At 38.7% G+C, this 19,393-nt stretch overlaps 1 protein-coding gene across 2 annotated transcripts; it reads left to right on the top strand.

Moving 5' to 3' along the window:
• Positions 1 to 427: 427 nt before the first annotated feature.
• LOC134213125 (ectonucleoside triphosphate diphosphohydrolase 5) lies at positions 428 to 18,627 on the top strand. Of its 2 annotated transcripts, none has more exons than XM_062691752.1 (4): positions 428 to 661; positions 2,763 to 3,870; positions 17,286 to 17,449; positions 17,525 to 18,627. In XM_062691752.1, exons 1-4 carry the CDS (start codon positions 626 to 628, stop codon positions 17,612 to 17,614), a joined length of 1,398 nt encoding a protein of 465 aa, XP_062547736.1. In that variant the 5' UTR covers positions 428 to 625; the 3' UTR covers positions 17,615 to 18,627. The 2 variants fall into 2 exon arrangements, with proteins under 2 accessions (XP_062547736.1, XP_062547735.1); XM_062691751.1 differs by lacking the exon at positions 428 to 661 and adding an exon at positions 791 to 1,265.
• The last annotated feature ends 766 nt before the right edge of the window (positions 18,628 to 19,393 follow it).

The following is a 19,393-nucleotide window of genomic DNA, read 5'->3' as shown; positions in this document are numbered from 1 at the left end:
ATCTCGCCGCGCAAAATACTTCTTCTTCTTCATTGGCATTACATCCCCCACTGGGACATTGCCGCCTCGCAGCTTAGTGTTCAATTAGCACTTCCACAGTTATTAACTGCGAGGTTTCTAAGCCAAGTTACCATTTCTGCATACGTATATCATGAGGCTAACACGATGATACTTTTATGCCCAAGGAATTCGAGACAATTTCCAATCCGAAAATTGTCTAGACCGGCACCGGGAATCGAACCCAGCCACCCTCAGCATGGTCTTGCTAAGTCTTGCAGCAAAATACTGGATACAGAAAAATTGAATTTGGCAACTCTGCAAACACCTGCGCTTTTTATGCGATGCCGATGCGGGTAGCTTTCTGATGAACGATGAACCGATGAACTAATCTGGGAAGTGATGAACATTTCTCTTGGCCATCATCACCATCAGTTTTGTTGTGGTATCACTACGGTGAGGTTCGTGTGGATGGCCGGTCTGGGCAATAATACAATCAATTAGCAGTTTTTGTGGACCACCGTTTTATTTTCATGTTTACCCCGTGACGTGATAGTAATTTGTTTTAATTTGAACGTTGTTTTATGTTTATCCTATTTTGTTTTTGAAGAGTTTATAAGAAGCGAGAATGCCTTCGCAGAATCAAAATTTACGAAATCGAAAGGTAAGTGCTTTCGGTGCTTTCATATAGGTAGATTTTTAGTACAAAATCGTGTTCATCGCCCGACGTCGTGATAGTCTTTTCTTGCGAAGGGGGTGGCGAGGAGAAAGGGGAGAAAGAATGACTTTGCAAAAGAGGTGAACAAAATGTCAAGTATTGTTATGGTTGTGGCGGAATCAGAGAAAATAGTTTAGAAAAGTAGTTCATATCTACCTAAGCAAACGAAAACCATATTCTTCATAAGAAATCCGCCAACATTTGTGCCATATCATCATGTATAAAAAGAATATTGAGTGTACCTTTTAAAATGATAATGTGTTTGTGAAGCACATGAAATACAGGAATACAACGATTGAAGTTACGATTTGGTTTTGTCCTTCGAAAATGATAGTGCCAAAGAAAAACAAAACTTTGTACATCATCATCAGAATGATTTAAGAATGTAATGTGATAAATCGCGTTATCTCTGGTTGCTTGTTGAATATTTAGAACGGAGTGTATGTGTATCTTCCTTCCACCTCTGGGTTCAAGGTCAGAGGTAATTCGAGCAACTCTAGCGGTGGCGAAAACTCTTGATCTCCAAATGAAGCGATTTGAGTATCAGCTGGTAATTATAAGTCATTCTCAATAATACAGTTTTCAATGCTTCACAGCTCACAACTACACATATTTTTTTTGAAACTTGCAAAAATAGTGATGCTGAAAATGGAATTTTTCTATCTGGCACTAGCAAAAGATTTTTGTGGAAAGTATTTTAAAGAATGTAATCTGATATAACTGAGAATGGTCAACATGAAAATTACGTTTGATTGATATGTGCGGTATTTAGGTCCATGGTCACTTCCGCTATTTACGGCACTTATGTGACGAAAATGGTTGACGCTCATATTTAGTCTCTGTATTAATAAATGCCACCGAAGCAAATTTTCTTCGTTGATTTTCTGTCTTTAGAAAAATAAAAATGTAGTGGGTTTGCGCCTAATATCTTCATGAAACAAAATGTCTCATAAGCTTCGAAGAGATCCGATGTTCGGCAAATCTGGCAGTGAGGGACCACCAACCATAACCACCTTTCTAATATCATGTAGATGTAGTTTATCATTTGAGGTTCATTTATAAACTGCGTAATGTTGAAGGCCGTTGTATACGTTTTTCTAATCGTTAAATATTTATTAAGTTTATCAAAACATCATGCAGACTAATGAGACAATGACATGAATATCAGGCGGACAAGACAAAATATTCGACTTTCTGATACATTTGAAGGTCAAACCTATCTAATCTATTTCACCATATGGCCATTTATGTCAAGAGCATAGTCATACGTAGCAGTCACTTTAAACGCAGTTTCTTATACCGGTAAACCTGCGATTATTCCAAGCGGTGTTTTACTCAGTAAAGGTAGAACTTCGCCAAACTATACATGATGAATAATAAATACAGAATAATTTTCATACAAACTTACAACATAATTCCAATACTCTCCCTTCTAACATCTTCGAGTATTTCGTGCATGGTCCTCTTGAAGCGGCTAAATTAAATAGCGTCAAAGATGTAAGGCGTAAGCTGAAATATTTGCTGTCCTTGAGAGTGAACAGGGAAGTTCTAAAATTATTTAAATCTTCATCTTACCTTACATTGGTATCTATTTCTAATACATTGGTGTGCTGTGAAATACAGTGAACCGTATGCTTCACTCGGTTAAATTTATCTCGCGAAGCCTATCTATCATTACTAAGTAAAGCTAGGCGCGCTGATAAAAGGAAGAATTGAATGATGACATCCACAAATGCTGTGTCATGCGAACGTTCGTGATACGGAAGAGACAATGACTTGCATGATTTGGAAGTAGACAGGGCATAAATATATATTTTTAAATATCTGTTGTTTTATTATTGTTTTCTATATATAATACATGCTTTGCCACAACATAGCATTACCCCACCGCTGGCATGCTTGATACCATTGATGTCAAATGACAGAATTCACTGATTGGTTGAAATCATAATTAAAAAATCAAACACAGAGAAAACTTACAGTTTATATCTTATATTCACCTCAAAGATTTTGTTTTCTAATCTATTTTTTTTCATGCGCCTTTCAGCTCCAGCAGCAAGATGCTAACGAACGAAGTCAAGCACCGGTTGGATCTCGCCGAAAATCTAATTCTAAGGTGGTCACAAACAATCTACGGTTTTCGTTTTTTTGCCTGGTAGTCAGCGCCTCGCTGCTGATATTCTTATTCCTGGCATACACGGACTCTTTCCACCCGATCGTCGATACAATCGCTGGAAAGCTCGGTTACCACGAGAAAACGTACGCCGTCGTGATCGATGCCGGTTCTACGGGCAGCCGTGTCCTGGCATTCGAATTTCACCGCGGCTATCTGGACGGACGACTGGTGTTGGATTACGAATTGTACAAACATTCAAAGCCAGGACTATCCGCCTTTGCCGATAAACCCCAGGAGGGTGCAGACACAATTGACAAGCTACTGAACGAAGCCAAAAATGTGATACCCAAGGAAAAGATGGCCACAACACCGCTAGTTTTGAAAGCCACGGCTGGGCTTAGATTGCTAAAACCTGAGCAAGCTGAAGGACTGTTGCAAGCCTGCAGAGATTTGTTTGCGAAATCTGGATTCTTAGTCAACGATCAATCAGTAGAGATTATGGACGGAACTGACGAGGGAATTTTCTCGTGGTTTACAATCAATTTCCTGTTGGGAAAACTCAACGGTCGTAATACGGTTGCTGCTTTGGATCTCGGGGGCGGAAGCACGCAAGTCACTTTCGCTCCAAAGGACGTTTCCCAAACTCCTCTCTACAAAAATTTCATGCACAAAGTTCCTACAGTAAATTCGTATGTCGACGTATTCACCACAAGTTATCTGGGAGCTGGGTTGATGGCCGTTCGGCATGCCGTTTTCACCGACGGTGCCGCTGAGGGAGAGACGAAGCTAGTAAGCGAATGTGTGAATTCCATTGTAAAGGATAAATTGTTCCGATATGGCACAGCTCAATTTTACATCAGTGGTAAGGACAATCCCAAGGCAACGGTCGAAAACCCGGAGGTAGATTACCAGAAATGCGCATCGCTCGTACGCAAGAAGTTACTACACACGTTGAATCCGAAACCGGTGACGCTGAAGCAGCATGAAATTTCGGCGTTTAGTTACTTCTTTGATCGAGCCATTGAGACTGGATTAGTAGGTAAGTAAGGGATATGAATGGGGTACTTGTGGGTGAAAAAGTAAAATGTTAGAATCAATATAGGTACTATTCGAGTGATTTTTGCCTTTCTCGTACAACAAAGTTGTATCAAAAGGCTATATGATTTCTCCAGACCCATGGTCCAATGCACCGAGTTCATCATTGACGTTTGAGACGGGCGCTGTTTACTAAGAATGAATACTTTTTCATTCATCGAGTTCATGCAAGTGTTCATTTTTAGTAAACAGCGCCCGTCTCAAACGTCATTGTGTTCATTCGGTGCATTGGACCATAGTGTTAGTGTAGTCAAACCTCCATGAGTCGATGTTCTATGACTCGATATCGACTCATGGAAGCAAATTATTGCATATTAAAAAATATTTTCTGGGCTACTGTGATGGTCCCATCAAACAGCTTTCCAAGAAATGTTTATTCCACATCTCGATATTTCCACGAGTCGATGGTCCCTTCAACATCGACTCATGGAGGTTTGACTGTATATACCGATCGACTCAGCTCAACGAGCTGATGTGATGTCTGTATGTGTGTATGTATGTATGTGTACACATTTTGTAGACACACTTTTTGAAACTTAGCATTACCCGATTTACTCGCAACAAATTGCATTCGACGGGGAATGCGGTCCCTTTGTTTGCGGTCCCATTGTTTGGCCCGATTGGACATTGCATTTCGGAATTATTGAAAAATCATTGTTTTGGAAAAAAAATTCAAACGCGATTTTTTTTTCTATTTCAAAGATGGTGGCAATGCATTTTCATCAATGCAACAACATGCAAAATGATTGAAAAAATGTGATCTATTCTCCTAAAGAGCTTTTTTGACCTTTTTAATGTGATTATTTCAATATATTTTATAATGCACGAGAAAGGCATCATCACTGCTAGGTGGATTAATCTGGGTTCTTTCTATCTGAAATTGATTGGGCATTAAGCAACGTGGTTTTCGAGATTGACTGTCAAGTTGTTGAACCATCCAGCAATAATAAAAATGTTGTAATCGAACAATGCTAGAAAACAATCTCTGAAGTCCACAAATGGCACTTTGCGTAATGTAGTTGGTTCGATGGAAAGGCATCCTCAACATTGTGTTGTTTCGTAGTGTTCCTACTAAATAAACAATCAACACATTCAACAAATTAAAATATCTGACGATCTCTCTGTGAAAAATTAAAAAAAAATTAGAAACGGCGCTTAATGACGTGATTTCTCGGTAATTGTCTACGTTGCGTTTGCTTTCTTGTGCACCGGGCACCACTAGACAGTGACAAATGAAAAATACGATAAAGAGGGATAACCAAACCAAATTTTTTTTTTTGATTAAAGCAGACGGAATACCGTCTGGTCCTGGATTATAGGACGACTTGAGTTTTGTTGCGGCCCTAGATATAGCGTCAACGTCGACATCTAACACGCCTAATGTTTGGTTGCTTACTGGAACGTTGCTAGCTGCGAGTCTAACTTGGTCAGCACTAATACGCTCATCGCTAAAGACACTAGCAAATTTTTCAGCGAATAGCCCACAGAGCTCCGATGGGGTAGACGCTGTTTCACCGTTGTACTGCATTGAAGATGGCAGATTCTTTGCGCTGTTTGTTGATGTAACTCCAAAAAGATTTTGGCCGCTGCTTGAACTTACGCTCAATGCTGTGCTGGTAACGCAAAAAGATCTGACGACTGACACGCTGGTATTCATGGTTGAGCCTCACGTACTGATCTCGCAGTGGTAGTGTCCGATACTTGGTAAATTGCCTCAGAGCAGCTCTCTTAACTGTCTTCAGTTTTCGTAATCCTCTTTGGAACGTGCCTATCGATGACGTACATCATGACATGTGAGAAGGCTAGAGCAGCTTCATCCACATCATGGGTATTGAGAACGTTTCCCCAATCGATACTCGATAATACATCTGTAATACTTAAGTGGTCGGCTTTCTTAAAATCGTATGACACGGGCGCAGTACATTCGATGAAGTCGTGTACATGACTGTATTCGATGCTGATAAGTAGGGGGTGATGAGCAGCATTTTTGTCCAGTGCGCAAGGTGCTGGCAAGATGAGCGGTGCATTGTCCTGTCTGCTTACAAAGCATACACTCTAAGTTTTTATTTCTACAGCTCGGCAAAAATCCGCACAGCCGTGCGCCAGCAAGATAAAAAACTGATATTCCGGCAAAAATGATGTTTGTTAGCTGATTTTCGGCAAATTATTTGCTGATTTTCAGCAATTTTGACAGATATCTCGGCAAAAATCATGTTTGCTGGGGCACGGCTGTGCGAATCTCGGTAAAAGTTGACCATTTTGCTGAGATCCCGGTAAAAAATATTAAGTGTGATAGGTCCAAAGTGCGACCGTTTTCATTCACAATGTCGTTTATTTGGCTAAGAGTGGCTGAGCTGTACTGCCTATAACCGCATATCAGTCCCATATGAAAAAATAGCAAATCGAGAAAACGAGCATTTAAAATATAATCAATATTTTCTTCAGCGTTGCTTGATTGAAATCTCGCTTAACTTTTCAAAAGGACCTAAGTAACATTTTTTTCATGAATTAATTTGAATAGCGCAATCAACAGAACAACATGAAAGCTTTTGATTGCAGTATTCGAATTAATTCATGAAAAAAATGTTACTTAGGTCCTTTTGAAAAGTTAAGCGAGAAATGTTTTTCAAACATTTTTCACGCAGTGTGGTGTAAAAATATGTATATTTTACTATGCCTTGCATTATTAAAATGATTTTTGCTTATTTTTACGAAAATAATCCATGGGACCGTATATGCGGTTACTTTGCCTGTTGGAAGAGAAAGTAATCGCATATCCTGTCCCACTACGTTGAATTCTGTAGGAAATTACATCAAGAATTACAAATCGTGAATTTCGCATTAACGTCGTATACACTTATCCAAAAGGTTGACAGCGCCAGCATGCAGGATCGAATGTTCTGGATCAGGGTAAAGGAAACCGCTGTGGGACTGCTTCCAAGAGACACCAGTCAGGTTGAAATCGCCCAGGACAAGCACTTCGCCAGACGGAGTGGCCGTTTCATAGACGGCGAAGACTGACTGGCAGTGAGTATCGATGAGTTGTATGTCACGGACCAGATCAGGAGGGATATACAACGAGCACAGGAACAGTCTTCGGTCACCCATCTCGATTGATACCCAGACTTGTTCGAGACTCCTCCAAGAATCGCTTTCAACTGGTTTTGCTTTGATTCCGGAACGCACGGCAATCAAGACACCGCCACCAGTAGACTTCCTGCTGTTGTGTTGATTTCGATCGCAACGAAATCTCGCTTAACTTTTCGAAAGGACCTAAGTAACATTTTTTTCATGAATTAATTTGAATACTGCAATTAAAAGCTTTCATGTTGTTCTGTTGATTGCGCTATTCAAATTAATTCATGAAAAAAATGTTACTTAGGTCCTTTTGAAAAGTTAAGCGAGAAATACTTCGTAATCGTGACCAAACATTTGGCTGGAAAGTATTCTGGAGTCGAGCCATGTCTCTGTTATTACTATAACGTCGAAGCAGGAACTGGAAATAGCGAGGCGGTGGTAATGAAAGCACTTTGGGGTTTCCGTGTTATCAAGGCTGGTAGTTGGTATCTGAATAGCGTTGATGGATATTGTCAGTAGGGTCGATGAAGACCGTCTTGGTCGGTCGGTTAAGGAGCTTGGATAGAAGAAACTTCTATTCATAAATGGGTATCCTTCATGTGCTGTTCTTCGGAGTGATTTGATTCACAAATTTCTTCCATATTTCTCTTATTTCTGATGGTCAGTTGGGGGTAAACAAAAAAGTTTGTTCAGAATGGTATGGAGCTGGGTAATGTAGGAACAAAGTGCCGGATGAGTTTAGAAATTCGGAACTTTCTCAAGTGAAAACTGTCTCGATTTTTTTTGAAACATTATAAGATGAAAGAATTGTGAGCAAACAGTTATCGAGGAATAACATCACTGAGTGCAATATCAAAACTACGGTCGACTGCTCGAACTCGTCGTGATGGAATCTCTGGATGGATACTGCAAGCAGTATCTGTCCGAAACCCAACGTGGATTCATAACTGTTCCTCATCTCTTTCAACGCGAACAGCTTGACAAAAAGAGCCTAAACTGACGTTATCTATAACATTTAATTTTTTTACCGGGATCTCAGCAATTTGCTGAACTTTTACCGAGATTCGCACAGCCGAGCCCCAGTAAACATGTTTTTTGCTGAGATTTCTCTTGTCATAAGACGAGTTTGTACAATCCCATTTAATTCCATCACTTAATTGTACCTTGACAGATACGTATTTCGACCTCAACAGTAAGATCGTCTTCAGTTTCTCGTACTTGACTCGACTCGAGACGAGAGTCAAGGACGAGACACTGAAGACGATATTACTGTTGATGTCGAAATACGTATCTGTCAAGGTACAATTAAGAGGTGGAATTAAATGGGATTGTACAAACTCGTCTTATGACAAGTGAAGACATTCCACTAAAAAGCTCAAAATAATTTTCTTAACTGAGATTTCTGTCAAAGTTGCTGAAAATCACCAAATAATTTGCCGGAACCCAGCTAACAAACGCCATTTTTGCCGGGATATCAGTTTTAATTTTGCTGGGCACACGGCTGTGCGGATTTTGCCGAGCTGCAGAAATAAAAACTGAGTGTATACACAGATCACTTGCCTAATTTGAAGTTAAGAATGAATGGACCTCTATTGGAATGGTTCCGTTCGTATCTCTCGGACTGTATCTCTCAAAGACGTACATTTCGTACTCGTAGTTCCCCGCCTATCGTATACTGATGGTAATATTCCTGCAAATCCATTCCATCGACGATTGCTGTTTCCTCCAACGTCAGTTAGAATCCTTTGCTAACTGGTGCAACGTCAACCGTATGATAATCAATCCGGCCAAATGTTCGACGATCACTTTTTCTCGGATTAAACCTCCGGTTAGATTCGACTACACGCTCTTGAATACCAGCATAGAACGTCTGGGTCATGTCAAAGATTGACGTACATATGCACGTACAATGTACTGTGCATTACTCTATTTGATGCTGAATACCTCGCGTGGACCCGGCGTTAACGCAGCTTAACAAACCGCTATGTGGACATCGGCCCTAAGGCTTCCACAACTGTGGGCTTTATCTTTCGGATGATTAAGACATTTACTGTCTAATTAAAGCATCTGTATTGCTCACTGGTGCTGCCGATACTGGGGTATTGCTTCGCCGTTTGGAATCCCAATTGAGTGCGTGTAACGACGCTTCCTATGAGTTGCACTGCGTAGACCACCATGGATAGATCCATTACGCCCGCCTGCCAGGGTGGGGTTGCTGTTCACTTACCGTGACAAGAGACGCAAAGTACTCATTGGAGATGGTTCGATTTTGAACGTTCAAGTGGATGGGGACAGACATCCGCTTTGGAGTTAACTTTTCTCCAGCAGCGCAATCAGATTGGTTTACAGAGTCAAAGAAATCTTCCTATAAGCAAAGAATAATTTTTTTCTCAAATGGCCCTCGCATACTTCAACACCTTTCAAACCATGTTCACACTTATCGCAACCTAGCAATAACATTCGGATTCCACCCACACACGCTGCTCCCTACCTCTATATGAGCAGCATCCAGACCGATATGCCAATAAAATTGAATTTGAACTGATTACGGTCGTACAGCTTCTGTCTATTAATCTAGAATTAAAAAAAATCACATAAATAAAGTTAAAACAACGCTTTTACCTTGCGTTTGTCTCCAGGATGTAGCCTCCTGAGCGTTCGCAAGACTTTTCTCCTTGCTTTCACTACTCGCCGTGCTTCCTCCGACCACCATCAGCGCCCCGGTTCTTCGTCCGGGGCGCCTACTGGTCTGGGGAATAGCGGCTCAGCACTCTCTAGGTGAATTTGGGGAAAGAGGTATCCAGCAAGTTTCTCACTTTTCTCTTCTCTTCTTTTATGTGGATGATGTACGGTGTTGAACTTAATTTTAGGATTAAAAAACACCTAAATAAAGAGAAAAAAAAGTGGATGCTTTCTTCTGAAGCACTCGTTTGCTCGGTGCTACCGTGATGTGCCCTAATTTCGCACATTATAAAATCATTTATTTTTTTCAATTTTTAGGTACCAGTCAAAATTGAAAAATCTGGAGGATTACAAAATATCATTGTTGTTGAATGTTTTTCCAGAAAAAATTTGAAAAACAAACTTGGTTTAGTACACCAAATAAAATTATTTCAATTTGATCCTCCCATCGACCGCCATATTTGCTTGTGCTTAGCACAGCGACGAAGAACATGACCCAAGTAAACAAATGATTTTACTGTACAAAACTGGCTACTTTTTGGAAATATTTGTATCCATTATGCTCTGTTGGATATGTTTATTCGGCATTACTATTGAAAAGTGTAAAATTTTATGTATTTTGTGTTTATTTAGACTTTCGCTTTGTGAGCGAAATAAGGTATATGAGAGTAATTATGGTGCCTAATTTCGTTTATTGTTGTTGCGTAGTTTCATTTGCAACATTCTAATGAAACAAAAGCAATATAATACACAGGACAGTTTTACACTGAATAGAACCGGAAAAGTTCATTCCCATACGCTTTTTATCTAATTTTCAGGCGGATAACCACCGACATCGACTAATGTTGACTTGAAAAATCTTATAGATCAGTGCCTGCAATTGCTACCAAATCCGATGTGTAAAATGATGCTAAAATGTGCGATGTGTAAAATGATGCTAAACTTAAGATAAAACTACAGCAGCTTTTTCGATAATGTAACATTGAAGATGTCTTGAATAAAACACATATTTGAAGATGTCCTATGTAAGAGATAGCGGAATTTAAGACTTTCTTTCATGACGTCTCGAAAATTTAAACTTTTTTTATACACCAGCTAAACATTGCTCATACAATGCCTTTTTTCTTAAAATATGGTTTATATTTCAGAAGCAAACGATATTTTAGGAATTATGACTTGTGTCAACTAAAATGCATAAAGTAAAATCTAAGCAAAGCTCCAGGGTCGAAATATAGGCACATACCATTTCGACTAAAGAATGGGTCACTGACGGCTGTCTGATACCGTTATCTGAATATTTTGAACAATGGATGCATGCCTCTATTGGTTAATTGATTATATTTCATCAAACCAATAACGATATGAGTAATTCTCGCTGAAACCGGGCCACTATTTGCACGAGGTTCTTAAAAATGCCTAAATTTATATTCTTTCGAAAGCTTTCGGCGAGTATATTAAGAATCCGAGTTAAATTCATCAGAAATATGAACCCCTCGTTAGTTATACACGAAATCATTTCAATGGATCCCTCGATTTTTGTTAATTCTTGACTCACCAAAACTTTCATAACTCCAACATTTCTCAACCGATCATAGAGATCGGCATATCGTTGGAAAGAGGAAGAGTGTATCCTCAATTTGCAATAATAAAAATACATGCACCCATATTGAATTTGGCCGCCATCTTGAATTTCTTTTTAAAACCCATTTTTCTGCCAAGTTTGCAACCACCGATTTTGAATATATATACATCGATGGAAAGCTTAGCTTATATTGTGCATTGTGTCCGAAAATCTAAGGTGTATGTTTTTTCTATCAAAAGTTATGTACGATTTACCAATACAAAAATTCTTGAATTATTCAATACAATAACTTGAATACGGCTCCATTATGCTCAAAACTTTTGAGCCCTTCAAATGAAATACCGTTGTAGATATGCTTTTGATTTTTGAAACATATTTGGCTTAGAATAGTGTACAAAATCAAGGAACTGACGTCGTAGTACCATATTAACCATAAAAATAATGTTCGTTGGTCAGATGGCCCTTCAAAAAATAATTTGGGAAATCGTGCATAACTTTTGATAGAAAAAACATACACCTGAGATTTTTGGACAGAATATACAATATAAGCTAAGCTTTCCATCGATGTATTAATATTCAAAATCTTTGGTTGCGAACTTGGCGAAAACATGGTTTTCAAAAAGAAATCCAAGATGGCGGCCAAATTCAATATGGCTGCTTGAATTTCTATTATTGCAAATTGAGGATACACTCTTCCTCTTTCCAACGATATGCTGATCTTTATGATCGGTTGAGAAATGTTGGAGTTATGACAGTTCTGGTGAGTCAAGAATTGACGAAAATCGAGGGGTCCATTAAAATGATTTCGTGTATAACTAACGAGGGGTTCATATTTCTGATGAATTCAACTCGGATCCTTAATATACTCGCCGAAAGCTTTCGAAAGAATATAAATTTAGGCATTTTTAAGAACCTCGTGCAAATAGTGGCCCGGTTTCAGCGAGAATTACTCATATTCAATTCCAAACATGGACGAATTTAGGAACACTTTTGCGCGAAATTAGGAACTATCCTATTTTCTTGCGCGAAATAAGGAGCATACAACGGTCTCGGATTCATACTCCAGTTTTTTTAAATAGCAGCAAAATTTGCAAGTAACATTTTTTGAGAACCTAGAATCCTTCTACTACGTGATGCAGTAGCAAATGTTTCCAAATGGCCACTACATGTTTTTTAATGAACGTTTTAACTTTGCCAGATCTTAAGTGCGCGAAATTAGGGTACTTCACGGTATGCAAAAAGGAAATCATTCCTGTGTGTGTGTGTGTGTCATCCTCTATCCCTCACCCAGCTGGGGTGTTGATCAAGTAGTACTACGAATAATTTGATCATATCTCATGCTACGTAATGGTGCCCTTATTGTTATGAAGACTAGTACTACAAAAAGGATTTACTTCTGAAGAAAGAAAATTTCTTCAGAATGTGTGGGGAATGGGATGTACTAGTTGTTCATAACAGGTACAGCAAAATTTCACAAGGACGCCCTTATTCGTACTAATTACTCAGGGAATAGAAGGTCGAGAAGAGCCACCGTTGCTAACTAAAGCGTGAACCGGATACCTGGGACTCCCACAATATCCGCGGCAATAGCAGCAAACGATCCCCTGTACGTATTTAGTGCTTAATTTCAATTTTTTAAATTTCATATAGCAACAAAAGAAAGGAAGGGAAAAAATGGAAATTGCTCAATAGTTGAGTCAAAATAGCTTTAGTTTTGGACATGTCTCAAGTACGCTTAGCTGTTAATAGGATTAATTACAAAATATCAACAAGCAGAAAATTATAATAGAATTAGGCATATAAAAAAACAAATAAAATCTAAAAAACGGATTTGGACTAAAACCTGGCCTGACGCCTGACGTATTGAATATGAAAGCAAATAATAACAAAGAACAATAGAAAAAAATGACTGGATTATTACGAGTCGGCTTGAGTATGAGGTACCGTAGCCATTCAGTAAAAAAAATTTGGAGAAAAAGGATCAATTGAGAACCAAAGATTAGATCAAGAATATGACAGTTAAATGGCATAGTTAAAAAAGATAGCAACAGAGAATTTAAAATAATATTGGATTGATCTCACCAAATGCAAACTGACTTCCGATGATTTTATGCATCCTTCGAAACAAACGGCTGATCAACCAAATCCATAGCACCAGCAACCCTGCTGGAAATATTGCTGAAGAAGGTGCGCCATCGCTTGATTTAAATGCAACAGTTTTGATGACTACGATTCAATCTTGAACACATTCCACATTGATCGTCAGTCAGCAGCTCTTCATTAGATCCGTGCTGAATTGGGATGGCAGCAGCTTTCTCAATGTCCGGATTAGGTAGTAGAGATCCGACAGTAGGCAAAAGGCAAACAAATATGTACACGTTGGCCTTTAGGATGCGGCGACCTCGGGTACCACATCTTCGCCTTTTATCGAATTGTGACGTATGGTATGTTATATTTTGCAGTTTTCTTTTAAGATTTCACTTTTCACAGACACGAAAATCATTTAAATTTAAATTTAGGTGGAAAGCTAGAAAATTCATCAAAAAAATGACGGATAATTTTTCTTTTACATCCTTTCCGCTCAACACCTACTTAGATTCGCCATGCAAAAGGAAATCATTTCTTCTTTTAAATTACGTGATTGGTCAAGGCAAAATAATTGATGACGCCTTCTTTTAAAGCATGCGCCTTGCCTTCCTCATTAAAAATATGAAGAAGTCTAACTTTCGCAAAGAATATGATTATTGAAAATAAGATCATTTTCTTTGCTTTATGCCAAACAACCATAATGCCAAACGACTATTATACCAAATGGCCAGAGGCGCATCCACGTTCCAAGTCGTGGGTGGGACAAATACGAGAAATGACTAATTAGGCAACAGTCATGGTGTAGAAAAATCGATGCAAATTTTTCATGAAATTAACTCTGAATATCGAAAATCTGCAAGTTGTAACGATTCGGGAGCTATACTCCATAATACGGGCTTTTAAAACAGCCCCAATTGCGGGGGACACTGGTTCTGATTATTTATTTCAACTTTTTTTATACAGCGAAAAAAATATCATCCTCAACGGAAAATGAGCGAGGACGAAGCGTTTTATCATAACTTTTCGGTGGGTCTGCCTATCCAATTCAGTTTTTCATGACTTATAATGATTCATAGAGGTTGTTTGTTATATATTGAGAGTTATTTTTGCAAACCCTGCGTACTCCACATACCACAGAATCAAGCTTTTTCGATAGAAACGACGCGTACTACAAGTGCACGACGATCCGTCAAGCACTAATTATTTAACTTTATTGTATCGTGATTCAAGACTAAAACAACCCACACATTGCTCGCCCGGTGACTGCTGCACTCTGACTTTAAATTAGCTAAAGAACTGCCTTTTTACTACTTTTTGCTTTAGAAGTTTTTCCAAAATTATTGTTGAAAATATTTTCTCAGTCATGTACATGAAATTAGGAATTTTTGAATTTTGTTCATTCGAACTTCTGTTCCTTCCATCTTTTGCCTATCCGACCTCTAGTCATTTCACCTTTTTGTCTTCGATCTTCTTGTCTCACTGCCCATTCTGGAATGCTTCTGATTTTTGAAAATCTTTACAAGCTTCCAGCAGTTGTTGCCGACCCCACAAATTACTGCAAAGCTTTCATGGTTTCAAGCAATTATTACTAATTTCTTTGAGGTTAATATTCAAAAAATTTCATGGACCTTAGGGATTCAATATCAAGAGATCATACCCCTTGCGAACCATATTCCATGAGGGCTTAGGGATGATTGTGATTCCATAGATTTGAATAAACTCTTCCAGGTTTCTTTTTCCTGTGGACTTCTAAAAATGAGCATGAGCATTATGACCGCACAATTCGTAGTTGCTACTCCGTGATTGACTGAACTTGCGAAATTGTTCAGAGAACGCAATGAATGGGGCTTGGGAGTAGCTACCCATTCTCAATGTACACGTTTCGGGAGCTTCCGACTCTCGTTGCTACTAGAGATCGAGTATACCTCTGCATCTCCACGATTGTCTTGGGATAGGATATCGTTTTAGTTACAAAGGATAATTTATCTGGATTCACTTTGGTAAGCGATGCATGGGATGGGAAACAACACTAATACAAGCTAAAACGTAAAACATGCACGCCCGGTGGCATATGAAAACTGAGGAGATTCGCGTTTTGGACGACCGTACGGAAGCGCAGCACTCTCTACTCGATGGCTCTTGCTCGATGGCTACAGCAAACTATTCGACCGCGCGCGACATGCGCATGAGCCACCGAACACAAGATAAATATTTTATTTCTTTCCCTGGTCTTTCTGGTCTTTCAAGACGATGCCTTCACACCCAAACTACATACCGTAAACTGTCTAACGTTTGACGAAATTTTTAAGACTTTGAAAATCAGACCTACCAGACAGTATTGCAACTAAATAGTTACCTAGGTGATATGTTCTTACCATAATCATGGGTAGGACAATTCCTTGACTGTCTCATCCCGGAATATTTATGCGTAGTACATGTCCTACTTGTCCTACTCACTCCCGGCGCCACTGCAAATGGCCATCATGCCAAACGACTTGATGTCAAACGGGGTAGCTTCATTTTAAGCGGCTATAATGACAATATAGATAGGTATTTAAATTACCGTCGTTCGGGATTACATTGGGCCTAGGGGGTAAGATTGGGTCAAAAACGAAAAATGTTTCCACTCCTAATATCTCAGAAACCGTTACGAATTTTGATGAAAACTTCAAACGATTCGAAATTATATTTAAATTCACGTCTAGGAAATCACAAAACAAATTCCAAGAACTAATTGTGCTCGTACCATAATGCTTGGAACATGAATGTAAAATTATTGATCGAATGAACTCGTATTAAAATAGTGTCAGTAATGCCCCACAAATCTATTACATAACTAGTTTTTACATCGATGAATACCTGGATAATCATTGGGGTGGCCCAAATTACTATGGAAAAAAACTTCTTTCAATTTTTCGATGGGCCGCCCTCTTGTTCGGTTCTATTTGATGTCCTGATGCTTTGGACAAAATTTCAGCCAAATCGGTCAACGTTTGGGCGGTGCTAAACTCGTTGGAAGTTTATATGCAAACATATATGCAGAAACATCCAAAAACAGTAAATTACAGCTGGACTACACAACTTACGATGAAGAACTATGATACTCATTCAGATCTTGGATAATTTAATACAGAATGTTATGTAGGAAACCGCGAGAAGATTAGAGTTTGCCTGGCTAAGTTATTAGCATTTCTTTGAAGTGGGGTTTGAGCAAATTTCGTTTCTTTTACCTTTGAAAAGAAATAAATTCTACCCTACAACACTTCAGTAAAATGCTAATATCTTTGCGTAATAAACTCTAATCTTCTCGCGATTTTCAGCATAACATTCTGTATTTAATTCTACAAGAACTGAATGAGTATCATGGTTCTTGATCGTAAATTGTGCCTTTCAACTGCAAATCACTGTTTTTGGATGTCCAACAAGTTTAGCACCGCCCAAACGTTGACCGATTTGGCTGAAATTTTGTCCAGAGCATCAGGGCATCAAATGGAACCGAATAAGAGGGCGGCCCATCAAAAAATTTAAAAAAGTGTTTTTTGAGCCACCCTAATAATCATGTTACGATAATCTGTTGTTGTTTTATTGAATTTTATGGATATTTAATGTTGCGGTTCTGGTTTTTCGTAACAACGAGCAATGCATGCTAAAAAGGGGTGAGATAGGGCCAAGCCTTTGGTTGATTTGCCGTACATAGTTGGTAAGAGCCGTAATGTAGGCAATTATTTTTAATGAACGATTGAATCGTGGCATCATCACCGCTGAACTTCATTTTATTAGGCCCAATGTCGACCCCTGTGAGGAGTGAGAATGGGCCAATTTTGTACAAGATATAACTTTGAAGATTTTCCCTCATTTATTATTTTGTACCAAACTAATGATTTATTTGTTCCGACCTAATAGTATTGTCTTTGTTTCTTTTCTTTCAGATCCCATTCAGGGTGGTGAGACAACGGTGGGTCATTTCGTTACCCGTTCTCGTGAGGTATGTGCCGAAGCCAACACCGACCAACCCTTTATGTGCGTCGATCTTACGTTTATTGCTGTACTTCTGGAAGAAGGATACGGTCTCAAGCCAAAAACCCCGCTCAAAGTAAGTAGACTGACATCAACAGTTCTTATTAGTCATCCGTTCAATCTTACAAATCATTCTCTTATAAAATTTCAGCTTTACAAAAAAATTGACGGCCATGAGATCTCGTGGGCATTAGGGTGTGCCTACAACATACTGACCAGCAACAAAAGTTCCCAACTGTAGAACAGAAGAAACCTGTTAATCTCACGTGCAACGTGAATACAACGATACAATCAATCACACAAAACCACCAAACCAGAACCGAAGCAAATCCTTCTATTGGGGGCAATGGGTTATATACTAAAGACATCTTGAAGAATGAGTTTGTCATAAGTTTATGTTGTTGTTCTGGGGATAATTATTTTTGACTTTGACGATTAAAAACAGATATGAATCAACTATTTTGTATCCATAGGAAAATCATTTTTGATAGAACAATTTTACTACAATTGATTTTACTATACAAGAAGAAATATTGTCTGATTTAAATTTACTTAATATACCGACAGAATATATGCCATTCAAGTGGCGTATTAAGGAGAAAAGACACTATAGAAAATGAAATACCTTACTGTGCCTTAACATACACGATAGCAAAATAGAATAGGATTATCATAAATTGAGTACATTCTTGTAGAAAAACACCTCTACTACACTATTTGTTATCAGTCAATATAAGTAGGTTTGTTATACTGCAAGGGTAGCTTTTAGCTGAATAGTTTGCACGCATCGTATCATAATAGTGTTATATGTAATAGAGAACTATCCCTAAATCACATTCCCTTCAGAAAAACATCCCAGAAAAACTCCGAATTGATGTCATCACTGCTAGAATTAGAATGTTTCTAAACAGAAAAAAATATTGGCACTGAGGTAGCTTTGAATTAATAATAGTAAATAGATGTCATTTGGTATTATAGCTAGGGAAAAAAAGAAGCAGTTGGTATTTCACTCACACTGCGAGCTGTGTTTAGTTTGATTGTTTGATTATGATAGCAAAACTGTGTTATGTGATATGTGCATCAACTCTTAAAGCGAAGTAGAACAACTCAATGAGAATGGAGATGTAGTATTTATCATTGAAGAATCCATTGATAAACTGTTGTCAAGTTTTCTTTCAAGCACCGTAACAAAAATGATTGTTTTATGTAAAAATATAAAATAAAACTCAGGACTTATGAGACACGAAACATTAATATGCAGAGAGTTTTAATTGCCACGTAGCCGGTTGATGGATGACAGAGGCCCACGCCTTATTACGGATTCCACATTCACTTTTACCTTCACGCTACCTAACAATCACTTCACATGAGGAAATCACTATAGTAATAGCGGTTGCTTACAGATAGACCACGTGCTGATTGATGGACGGTATTTCTTGGATGTTTTAGATGTAGGCCCGAACATTGACTCGGATCACTATCTTGTAGTTGCAAAAAAATCGGGTGTGACTATCTAATGTTACGAATTCACGAAATAATTATAATAGAACGATACGTTTCAAAATCCAACGTTTGGCAGTTGAAGGGGTTGCTGAACAGTACCTACAGAAGCTGGACAAGCGGATTGGAGATGCCAACGGATCTGGTGGCGTCAACGACCTAGAAGGAAATTTGCGGACAGACAAGACTATGTTGGCAGTCAGGTGGAAGGAGCACTTTGAAAATTTGTTGAACGGTGTAAACGAAGGTGTATTAAGGAGCAGGATGGACATAGTCGGCGACGGTCAAGCTGTGGTACCACCAACGCTGGATGATGTAAAAACAGCTCTAAATGAGCTGAAAAACAATGAAGCTGCTTGGAAAGACGAGGTCCCGGTCTAACTTGGAAGTGAGCAGCTACATCAATAATAGATTCAGCACATTCTTCTTATTCTTCTTCTTCTTCAATGGTGTTTAGTATTCTATTAGCATTTCCTCAGTTATTAGTTGAAAGCTTTTCTATGCCCGCCATTGCATGAGT

This window comes from Armigeres subalbatus, chromosome 2, assembly GCF_024139115.2.
Source record: "Armigeres subalbatus isolate Guangzhou_Male chromosome 2, GZ_Asu_2, whole genome shotgun sequence".
NCBI classification, from domain to species: domain Eukaryota; kingdom Metazoa; phylum Arthropoda; class Insecta; order Diptera; family Culicidae; genus Armigeres; species Armigeres subalbatus.
This window is presented reverse-complemented; position numbering and strand designations above follow the sequence as displayed.

Bases quoted from the DNA above. Each gene is read 5' to 3' on its own strand.
- LOC134213125 (XM_062691751.1), top strand. From the start codon at position 1,158: ATGTGTATCTTCCTTCCACCTCTGGGTTCAAGGTCAGAGGTAATTCGA. The intron at 1,266-2,762 runs GTAATTATAAGT...TGCGCCTTTCAG, and splicing joins AGCGATTTGAGTATCAGCTG to CTCCAGCAGCAAGATGCTAA. The intron at 3,871-17,285 runs GTAAGTAAGGGA...CTTTTCTTTCAG, and splicing joins CATTGAGACTGGATTAGTAG to ATCCCATTCAGGGTGGTGAG.